This window comes from Rhinolophus hipposideros, assembly GCF_964194185.1.
Source record: "Rhinolophus hipposideros genome assembly, chromosome: 3".
NCBI lineage: Eukaryota > Metazoa > Chordata > Mammalia > Chiroptera > Rhinolophidae > Rhinolophus > Rhinolophus hipposideros.
This window is the reverse complement of record NC_138049.1, coordinates 8,439,557-8,451,667: the sequence shown is the minus strand read 5'-3', so window position 1 is coordinate 8,451,667 and position 12,111 is coordinate 8,439,557. Positions and strand designations below refer to the sequence as shown.

Below are 12,111 nucleotides of genomic sequence, written 5' to 3'. Positions count from 1 at the left end.
GAGATGAAGCTTCACTATAATACAGGTAAATTATAAGCTATAAAAATTATCGGTGTAATTGAAATTTTTAACACCATCAAAGCATGTTGAAATATAGGAAGGTGAAATCACAATAAACACGACCAGGACAGAGTGGTGACATACACAGCTCGTAGATGGGGAGCAGTAGAACCTGCCCCACTCAGGGATCACGGTTATTCTGACTGACAAGGTCCAGACAGACAGCTGGAAGTCAAGGGTACGACTCATCAGACTGCCCTGTCCTAATGAAAAGATACTCCTCTGCTCTAAAATCTCATGTTCACCAAGCAATCATCTGATTACTCATTAGGTTTCCTTCCACGTGACCTAACTATGGACAAGAGGAATGTTCTGACTAGAAAAGACAGGTTTTCCAGCCTTTATAACAGATTTTGTTTTTCCCTCTGTAAATAGGTAAGTTGGTATTCATACTTATGAATCCATCTCGTGAATTCAGTGCGTAAAAAAAAAATCCCTGAAATCAGAACTATCTCTGAGCTAAGTGACAAAAAGCACGTTTTTATGCTTGCCAAATGGAGGGCCAACCTCCGAACTGACGTCCCCCACTACGGCGTGGAACTCCAAATTCAGACTACAACGCCTGGCTAGCCTTCACTTCATTTAGTTATAGGACAGCTGCAAACTTGAGTTAAATGTGGAAGTCCACAATTTGGTCTTCAATGAACTCTTTAGGAACTTGGTTCTCACACTGTTTGGTGATTATCTTAGAGTTAGCTGAACCTATCTTATGAATACTGTTTTAAATTCTGACTTTTAAAATTCAATAACTAGCTTCCATTTTTCAGAAAAATGGGGTTACGTTACCATAAACTTACCATGATTTTCTCTTTTATCTAAAGAAACTGTGTGCACATATATATATGACTTCATTTTTTCTTTTTCTACAACTTGAGTATCCAATGTCAAAGACTTTTTCAGAGCCCGGATCTCGTATGTAAGAAATAATGAACCTCTTAAGAGAAACAAAAAAAATCCATCATAAATATGACCTAAATGTAGCCCAAGAGCCATTCTTTTATTAAGTTTTTTATAGTGAACTTTTCTTTTATATTGGGAAACAATATACAGTAATGTATATACATATATCATATTTATATGTATATGCAAAATACATGTATAAAGGTACATACACATTTCAGTTTAACAAATAATAACAGCTACATTATCACATCCAGGCAAAACACAGACTTTTAAGTTACCCCAGAAGCCCTGGTCCTGACCACTCTCTAGTCTCTATAGCGAATGATTATTCTGACTTATAATAATATCCTTGCTTTTCTTTGTAGTTCACCATCTACACATACATCCTTAAACAACAGAGCTTAGTGTTGTCTGCCTGTGAATGTCATAGGAATGGAACCACACTGTGTGGATGCTTTTGTTCGGCCCTGTGAGATTCACCCTCATTATTACATTTATCTGGGGTCACGCATTGATATTTTCATATGGTTGTGATTCATCCATTGTATGAATATACCACAATTTATTAACCCATTCTACCAGAGATAGGTATTTACAGAATTTCTAGTGTGAGTCTATTACAAACAATACTGTTAACACATCTCATACATCCCCACTGTACACATCTTTCATCTTTCTGTTCTTCTAGGGGACATATCTAGGAGTAGAATTAGACTTTCTTACAGCACATTCACCTTCACTAGGTAATGCTGTTTTTTCAAAAAGATTAGCCGACTTGCACTCCCATTACCAGCATATGAAAGTTTCTCCTAAGAGTTATACTTAATATCCATTTTTAAATGTTACATACATGTACAACGCTGTTTGTTGTGTACCCCCAAATGAAGGGTTTTTTTTGCCTAATCAGACTGACCTGCACACTCCCAAATCCAGACACAAAGGCTGCATTCAGAGCTTCTGTCTAGATTCAGAGCTTAGAAATATTAGTTACACTAAACCTTCTCCTGAACTTCCTCCTAAAACAAAAGCAGGTTAGACAAAAAGGCCAGACAGTGGGCGGCCCAGAGGAGGAATTAGGAGAGATGGCTCTAAAGAATCTGCTTCTCTGTTGGGAATCTATCTGAGCAGCCAAAAAAAACAAATGTATTCAGTATTTTTATCATGCTTTCCATGAAAGACAAAATTCTTTACTAGAAATTGTGTGATTAATTTCCACTCTATTCCTGAATATAACTGTGACATAAACAAAGAAACTGCATTACAGAGAAGAATACTCATTTATCTTTTGCCTGGAATAAATCAAAGGGAGAAATCATCTAAGTATATTTTTTGCCTTACCGTACAATATCATGGAGAAATGTCTGTATTTGGGTAAAATGCCAAATACTGTTTTATCATTTTAGCATCTAAGAGTTGATTTTATATTTATACTAGTGAAAAACAGTATTATTAACAAAAACACTAGAGTAGTATAAGACATTCATTTAACATATATATCCCCCTCTTAAAAACAAAAAAAAAAAAAGAAAAATGAAAAAAAAATGAAATTTTTAGAGAGTCACTTCATTCATGAAGCATGTGCCTGTGAAACAGCATGAGATGGGAGGTCTCTTGGTTTTCTAAGTCACCCTCAATTTCCTTTCGTAAGAGCTTTATGGTGATTTAAAGGATTTGCAAAAATAATTTTGACTGTAGTCAATCTTTACCTTCTTCACCTACTTGAGAACCTACCGGGATTTTAGGCACGTGAAAGACACTTAGTGTGTCCCTGCTCTGATGTGTCAGCTGCTCTCCTCCAAGCAACAGTGCCCGGTGGGCAGGTGGGCAGAATCCCCACCACGTACTTGGACCACGAGAAAACAATACTCAGAAGGTAAAGTAACTGGATCAATACAACACTGCGGTGTAGAACTAGTGATTAACCAGTGATGAAGCTGCCTAATTGCAAAATCTATACCCTTTTCACTAACCCACGCTACCCGTAAATCACTCCCAGTGGGATTTCAAATAGTAGTGTAACGAAACCAATTAGTATTCCATAGTTGACACTTACCCTAAAATAAGGGATCCAGTAAACTTTATTATATTTCCTTCAAAAAGAAAAAAAGTCAATGTGAAGAATTTCATTTCAAAACCATGGTAGGAAACAGGCAACACTGTAAGTCTCTATCTATATCATACACAATCAGGTCAGAAGTTATTGGTATTTTTACATAAATATAATCAGTTGCTATCAACACACGGCTTCCTATCTCCAGATAGAAACAAATGAACCAACAAGCACTGGGCACAAAAACAGAACCTATATATTTCATGCTGCTCATTCTCTTTTCATGCTCTTTCTCCAACTGCTCCCCTTCTTATTCTGCCATCCCCCTCCAAATCCGCAGAGACCCTTCTTCCTGCTGGTAGGCCTACAAAGCTCTTCCACTGAGTGTGACGTGCAGGGATCTAACTGTTGTCCTGACTCTTTTAGTTCACAACCAATTAAATAAAGGAATGAGGATAATTCTTCCTACCGCTACTAAGACTATCTTGAGGGACTGTTTGTCAAGTGGGGACACAAAAGGACTCTTCCCAAAGTAATTCTGTTATAATTACTTTTGGTGGCTAAGTACCATATATAGATATCCCCTTTTTAAATATAGGTTACATTCTACATGCTTATTTGTAATTTTTTGGTTCAGAGCTTAGAAAACACTTTTTTAAATATTTAAACAAACTCCTAGCGACAGACACAGCCAGTTGCCTACCCAATACACAGAGCCCCTTAATCCTTACTAATACAACCTGATTGCTAGCTAATCCCCAGACTCCCCTGCCGCGAGGGCTGGCTGTACAACAGAGTTGTAGCCAATCAGATTTCAATGCAAGTCGGACAGGGAGAGATCCCTCCCAAATAAAAAGACAAAGTCTCATTAGATGGCTTTTGGCTTTTCTGCCTTCTTGATGTCCAGGGATTCAGCAACCACCTGTGACCATGAGGACAGTGACAAGAAAGGAGCAGGAAGACAAGAGGACTGCTAAACTGCAATTCCTGCCCTAAACTGTCTCTGCCTTGACTTCTTATTATGTAATAAGAAAAACGAAAACCTTACGAATTTAAGCCATGGCAGTCAAGTTTCTGTTAACATGCACTGAACACAATCTCAACCGATGTATTTCCCATGATGGTTAGGTACTGCAGCCAGCCCACAAAAAATCTGTTACCTATAATTTGTTGGCTGTATAGAGGTAGCCCTTTGCTCAGAGCGTCTCCTTATGCTGCTAAGAGCACAGGTCTCCTCCCTAATGAGGAGTAAGGAACTTGCCCCGATCAACTTTGCCACACATCAGGCAAGGAGATAAACATTCCTCCCAAACTCTAGGGCCTACTGGTTCCAGAGCAGGGAAGAGGGCAGTTCCAGGAGCTCTGCAGGGACGAGACCAGAACCTGTGGCACACAGCTGCCTGACTGTGCAACTCCTCTGGACGCGTTTCATTCTGAGATGGCTGCCTGAACTTCCTTGTCCCCCCACCCCCAGCAGGCCCTGTGACAGGCATTTTATTTCCCTCTCTGCAGCTATCATCATTACTTTCTACTAGAATGTTTCTTCTTCACGGGACCCTGGGAACAGAACACAGTCTCACAGCCTTTTCTCCTACCCTAAAGTCAACTCATCACTCTTTGGACTTTGTTCTGCTAGGAATGAGAGAAAAAAAGCTCCTTTCTTTGTTTCCACTCCTCTTTTTATACTTAAAATACAGAATCATAAAATTTTCTAGATGAAAAAGATCAATTGTAAAAATAGGTCTGTTATAAAGGTCAAAAGGAAGCTCCATAAGAACAGAGCCTCTGTGTTATTCAATACAGGCATACCTCGTTTTATTGCACTTCACTTTATTGTGTTTTTTAATAAATTGACGATTAAGACCCTCCACCGGAAAGAAAGTGACAACTTGCTGAAGGCTCAGGTAATGGTTAGCATCTTTTAGTAACAATATTTTTTAATTAAGGCATATACATTATTTTTTTAGACACTAACATAATACTGCACACTGAACAGACTACAGTGTAGTATAAACATAACTTTTATGTGCACTGGGAAACCAAAAACTTCATGACTCGCTTTATTGCAATATTTGCTTTATTGCAGTGGTCTGGCACGGAGCCGGCATGCCTGTACTGAATCCTCAGTGCCTGGGACAACACTTGGCACATAGCAGATGATAAATACTTGTCAGATGAATGAAAGATGACCTAGGCCAATCTTCTGATTTTACAAATAAAGACAGTTAGATGAGTGCTAGATCCTAAGCTCCCGCAAAGCAAGCACAAGATCCTCCTGGCTCACCACTGAATTCCCAGAACTTAATACCTGCCTGGTACCTCGTTTTGCAGGAGCATACTAAATAGCTGCTGAATGAGAATGCCGTGATACTTAAACTGAGTTCAGAAGGAAGAACATGAATCTGACAGGAAGCATAGGGGAGGGAAAAAATACCCAAGGAAAAGGACTTATGCATGGCTCTGGGCCTACAAATTTGGGATGGACTATTAGCATAGAAAAGACATACACAAATCTGAGATTTGTCATGGGTTAAATAAATGTTTGTGGACCACCCTTTGAACTTGGAAACAGCACTGTTTCTCCAAGAAAATATTATTGTTTAAACTGTACTCACTGATATCTTTCCAGTATGTGTTGCTTTTTGGCGGAGGAGTTGAGGTTCCTAGTCTTCTGCAACACATGACACAATAAGCAGCCAGGGACATTCTGTGCATTTAGAACAATTACAACAAATTTAATTCAGTGTCTAATTAAAAACATTCCATTCAATCGTAAGAACATGTCATAATCACAGTGGACTGCCCACAGTTAGATATTTTTCCAGACCAGGAAGAAAACTTTTCGATTAAAAAATATTTCTGCCTTGAAAACTTAAAGCTGACTCAAGAGAATATTTTGCTAGTACTTTGATTATTCTTCTTCAAACTGCGTCCAATTGTGAACAATTAGTAGGAAAACTGGAAAACACACATTATTAATCAGACTATCAATCTAGGAATTTAAAAATTTGAATGTCTTTTTAAAAGTCTATATGCACATAGATGTTTATATCTACCTCTGAGGACAAAAGGCCCTACAGAAGCGAAAAGCAGCTCTGAATGGAAGATATACTTAGAACCCAGGGAAGGAGCTAGCTTTTTTCTAGCTGCTTCAGAACAGTATCCAACATTGTTTAAAATCTCTGTAATGTGTTCACTGTTGGCATCCTATCAAAGGAGAACTGCCGATCCATTTCATCAGCTGAGTAAAGATGATCTAAAATGATGCAATGGTTCCTAGAACAACTTACTATTCTAGAATCATATCAGGTTCTCTTTGGGTGAGGTATATTCTTCAGTTTCTTGAGGTATATTTTTCAGTTTCGTGACAAGTGGTCCTTTGATTCAACATATAAAACACTTCCAGCAGCTTTACAGAGATTAGTGGGAAATTACTTGGTTTCCAAGTGTAAGAAATACGTTAGAAATAACACAAAAAGTTTTTAAATTTTTTTCTTGGAATTCCAGTAGATCAATGATGACTAAGCAAACTAGTTTAGGCAACGGGTCAACCTGTAAAGGTCACTCCTTTAAAGGTCACTGTTTCTTATCTCCTCACTTGTTTAATGGGTTGCTGCTACTTCTCTAAGACATTAAGGGTAATGGTAAAAATGATAAAAAGACTGCAATGAAAACTACTTTGAGTTTGGGTATAGCTTTGTATTTCAGTTACTGCATGAAAACCTGACTAAAACACAAATGCTGAGCCAAAAATAACCACTGCTTCTTTCAATCCTCACTCCTCCTATAAAGCAGTCAACTGTAAGACATACAAATATTCTTCACTGTTACTTCTCTGGCCAGACAGCTCAGTGCTAACCGACGCGTACCTTCCCGCAGCAGGCTCCTCCCCATGGAGGACTATACTGGAAATGTACCTTTCATCTTACTGCTTTCTGGGTTTCCTCAGATGACATCCCAGGCCCTTGCAGCTTTCTCCAGATAAAATATAACTTTCAAACCTGAGTCTGATTACTTCCAGTTCCCCTGCTCCCTGGCCTCAACAAACCTTCCACCCCTTGCGTTTCCAGAACAAGCAGCCTGCCTGTGGCTGTACTTCCCTCCTGTCCAGCCTCCACTCCATGGTGCCTCACTCCACCCTCACCGCCTGCTCCCTCCCCTCCCATGACCCTCCTCTTCCTACCACCCTGCAATCCTAATCTGACAGATGTGCCTTCTCCATTTCTGCACTTGGACAGCCAGTATGGGGGCGGGGTAAGACAAATTGGGAGTGGGCTCTCAATGATGTTTGCTGTCCCCAATCACTTCTCTTCTCATCCCGAGAAGGAGTACTCGAAGCAATCCACATACTTTGCCAAGCCTCCTGCCCTACCTCCATCCCTCTCAAATGGTCTTGTCTCCTGTCTCCCTCAGAAATTTAAACTCCCTCAACTTCGGCCTCCATATCTACAAGCTGGGAGACATCCAGGTATGAAGGGCTTAACATTCAAATGGGGAGAGGCCCTTTAAAAAAACAAAACACAAAACCGCAAATAGCAGACGAGGTACTAAAGTGAAAGTTATTTATAATGAGCAAAGATATCACACAATAAACTACTAGAGTCTTAGAAATTTTGATACCTTTCTTCCGAGATTCTGTTAAGCAATCTGTCAGAAATGCTTATATACAAATGCTTCAGGATTACAATGTTCCCTCCCAACCTATCTCGGACATTACAACTCCCAGTAACTCCTAACACTCAAGGGGCCATGCAAGTAAGACACCCCAAAGCCTAAGCTTCCTGACTCCGCAGTAAATCTACCTCAGCCTACAAAGGTATATGTATCTGCACCGCCTTTTCCAGATTCCAAATGGATCTTTACTTCATTGTTCCTTTCTGGTTCTAAGAGATCTCATCCCTTTCTCAAAAGGAAATGTACCATCTCTGTTCAAGATCTCATCTCTTCACTTTCATGGGGACCTTGATTCATCATCTACTGCCTTTCTCTTCATCTTCACACACTCCCTCTGTCAGCTCTTCTACTCCTCCCCCCTAAATATCCTCCCCCTAAATGTTCTCCCATCAAAACACAAAAAGAAAACAAAAAACAAGCGATCAAGCACGCTCTAGCTTCTTCTCTCACTTCCCCTTAGAAGATTCTTTCCCTGGTGTGTCTTCCTCCAGCACTGACACAGCACTCCATAAGGTCACCAGTGAGTGACACCTTTGTTGTTCAGTCCCCTTTCAGCCATCTTATTGCTTCATCTGAAGCATCTGACAACTCCCTCCTTCTCTCGCTACTATGCTCTGTCTTCTAGTTTTATTCTCACATTTCTGGCTACTCCATCCCATATTTATTCAACAAATATTTACTGAGCACCTATGACCTGTCAGGGACAGAAACGTGAGATGTGCATAAGGCAACCCAAGCCCCTGCCCTTACTGAGCTTAAAGCTGGCTCAGCTGCCTCTGCCTGGCCCTTAAATATTAGTGTCCCACTGGGTTCCCATCTGTGGTCCCGTTTTTTTCTCATGCTATACTCTCTGGCTGAGTAATTGTAGTGCTTTCCTCACAAACATGAACACCTATAAGCTTATGACCCCCAAATCTCTAACTAACCCAGGTCTAAGCGTCAAAGGCATACATTCAACTGCCTCACGCACACTTCCATTTTGAAGCATTACAAACACCTAAAACCCAGAATGCCTAAAATCAAATCATCATACTCTTAAAACCAAACATCCCAAGTCCATTTATTATTAGACCGTCACTTTCCCATTGACTAGAAGCGACTCCTCATATACCAAGGTCCGGTCTAGCCAGGGCCCATTTCTGGATAGTTTTGTTCCATTGGTCTGTTTGTCTAAGCCTCTGCCTCTGGGATGTAACATGTTTTTAATTCCTACACCCAGGCCTTGACACCTTTTAGAGGGAGCACCCCACCCCAGTTTTTTCCAAGATTGTCTCGCTTGGGATTTTGGAACTGAACTGCATTGACAGATTGATTTGGGGAGAACTGATAGTCCCGCCATTCATGAAAAGTGTATTTTCAAGTCTGCTTTTAGATCTTTTGTAATTTTCTTCACAAAGGTCATGCATGTTTTTTGTTTCCTCCTTTTATAGAAAATTTCAAATGTATAAAAATGCAGACAATAAAATAAACCCCATCAGTCAACTTCAAAAATTTTCAACACGTGGCCAATCCTGTTTCATCTATAGCTCCTCTATCCAATTGGATATCTGCATGAGAGACACTCCTTGTATCAGCACCACGAGTGTGAAATTATGCCAGTGGGACCAAGGAACTGAAACATTTATCTTACTTAATTTTAATTAATTTTAATAGCCACATATGACTAGTGGTTATGGTATTGAAGAGTGCAATCTATGCTGTAACCCACATTTACTTCCCACCACCACCACCACCACCAGACTCCATTATTTTGAAGCAAATCCAAAATGTCATATCATTTAACTTGTAATTGCTTTAGTATGTATCAGAAAAAAAACAAATTAAGCATCATTATGTCCAAAAAGATAAATAATTCCTTAGTATCATCAATCATCAACTATCCAATGAGTGTTTCAATTATTTCATGAACTTTTGTGCTATTGGTTAGAATCAGGATCTAAACAAGGTCCACACATTGCATTGGGTTCATAAGGTGCCTCTTTTTCAGTTATTTCTATAGTTACTGGTTTATTCACATTTTCTTTCTTCTTGAATTAGTTTTGATACTACCTGTTTTTCAAGAAAATCAGCATTTAAGTTTTCAAAATCATGAGCATAAAGTTGTTCATCATGCTATTCCTGTGTTGTTTTGTTTTTTAAAGTTTATTGGGGAGACAATTGTTAGTAAATTTACATAGATTTCAGGTGTACAATTCTGTATTACATCGTCTATAAATCCCATTGTGTGTTCACCACCCAGAGTCAGTTCTCCTTCCATCACCATATATTTGATCCCCCTTACCCTCATCTCCCTCCCCTCACCCCCCTTACCCTCTGGTAACCACTAAACTATTGTCTGTGTCTACGAGTTTTTGTTTCTCATTTGTTTGTCTTGTTCTTTTGTTGTTTTTGGTTTCTATACCACATATCAGTGAAATCACAGGGTTCTCTGCTTTTTCTGTCTGACTTATTTTACTTAGCATTATAATCTCAAGATCCATCCATGTTGTCACAAAATGTCCTATTTCATCTTTTCTTACCACCAAATTGTATTCCATGGTGTATATATACCACAACTTCTTTATTCATCTATGGCAGGACACTTTGGTTGTTTCCATGTCTTGGTCACTGTAAATAAAGCTGCAATGAACACTGGAGCACACGTGCTATTCCTGTTTTTCATCCCTAAAATTGTCTACCATTTTTTGTTCTTAGCATTGTTTATTTGTGCTTTTTTACTTTTGCACATCTTCTAGAGTTTACTAGTAGAAAAATTGTTTATTAATTTTTTGTCATCTGTTGGCTTTGCCTATCATTTCTCTATCTACTTTTGTTTTTCATTTTCTGAAAACTTTTTTCATGTTGTTTTTCATTATTTTCTTATTTCTTTTTCTGTGTTCACTCTGTCCTTTTCCTAACTTTTTCAACAATCCTACTAATATATTACAAGCATTTTTGTTCTTTCATAAATTCATTTAAGACTATAAATTCCCGTATAATTTTTGCTTCACCTAAATTTCACAAGTCCTGATTTTTCCACTGTGATTTCCTCTAATCCATGGGTTGTTTGGGATTGTTTTTGGCTTCCAAACAAAAAATGCCTAAAGATTACCTTTTTATTGTGCTCTACAACATAGAGTCTTTGGAATTGTGGAGATGTGCTTTGTTACCTGGTTGCAGCCAGTATTTATAAATCTATCATAAAAACGTATTCTCTGTTATGGACAGAATTTAGTACATCCATTATATCAACCTTGTTAATTGTATTGTTAAAAGTTCTTACAGGGATGGCTGGATGGCTCAGTTGGTTAGAGCACGAGGTCTGAACAACAGGGTTGCTGGTTAGATTCCCACATGGGCCAGTGAGCTGCGCCCTCCACAACTAAATTGAAGACAAAGAGCTGCCACTGAGCTGCCGGAAGGGCGGCCGGATGGCTCAGATGGTTAGAGAGTGAGCTCTTAACAAGGTTGCCAGTTCAACTCCCACATGGGATGCAACTAAAGATTGAAAATGGCAAATGGACTTGGAACTGAGCTGCGCCCTCCACAACTAGATTGAAGGACAATGACTTGGAGCTGATGAGCCCTGGACAAACACAGTGTTCCCCAATATTCCCCAATTAAAAAAAAAAGTTCCTACAGCCTTACCAATTTTGTCTGCACAATCTACTAGTACCTGAGAGGCTTTTAAAATTTTCATACTCTCTTGTGCATTTATCAACTTCCCCCCATAGCTGTCCATTATTTCTTTAAATTATTTATTCATGCAACAAATACTTATCTGAATCCCTGTGAACCAGGAACTGTTGTAAGCACTGGAGCTATAGCAGTGAACGTGAAAATTATGTCCCTGCCTTCATGGATCTGACCCTGTAAAGCAGAACTCTCTAATTACTGTGCTAAATGAATACTTCCATTTTTTTTTTTGTCATGTGGAAAGACATATTAGTGCATACAAATTCAAGATTATTCCAATCTTAGTACCCTGTCCCTTTTATCATCATATACAATCTTTCTTTGTCCCTATCAACATGTATTGCCTTAAGTTCTAGTTCACATAGTAGTCTTTCCTTATTAGTTTTCTTTTAACAAGTATTCAATTATCACATCTTTCCCCATCATGCTTATAATCTTTGGTGTCGTTTATATTTCATTTCAAAATCTGTCTTTTAATAGATGAGTTAAATCCTTTTACATTTATTGTATGTTGGATAGATCAAGTTTTCTTTTTTTTTTAAGTTTTCTTTATGACCCCTAACAGGTTTAAAGTTATACCATCTATTTCTATTCATTTAGAAAATAACTACATTTTAAACATGCTATTTAAATATAAATTTAAGCAATACTATTATCCTCCCAAATGAGAATGTTAAAATGCTTTAAATTCAATCTGACCTCTCCGATCTTCTTAGGCATTTTTGTCTAGTATTTTAATTCAAACACGA

General features: G+C 38.6%; 1 protein-coding gene across 8 annotated transcripts in view; it reads right to left on the bottom strand.

Moving 5' to 3' along the window:
* The window catches only part of SERAC1 (serine active site containing 1), a 58,684-nt gene that overhangs the window by 36,903 nt on the left and 9,670 nt on the right, over window positions 1-12,111 (bottom strand). For 7 of the 8 annotated variants that reach the window (XM_081044763.1, XM_081044764.1, XM_081044767.1 and 4 more), the window contains 3 exons: window positions 5,629-5,720; window positions 3,017-3,053; window positions 858-994 (listed from right to left, as the gene is read on the bottom strand). In XM_081044763.1, the coding sequence (XP_080900889.1) occupies window positions 858-994; window positions 3,017-3,053; window positions 5,629-5,719 (265 nt within the window). In that variant the 5' untranslated portion in view covers window position 5,720. The remainder of the gene's footprint in view (window positions 1-857; window positions 995-3,016; window positions 3,054-5,628; window positions 5,721-12,111) is intronic. The other variant, XM_081044769.1, reaches the window with a different exon arrangement.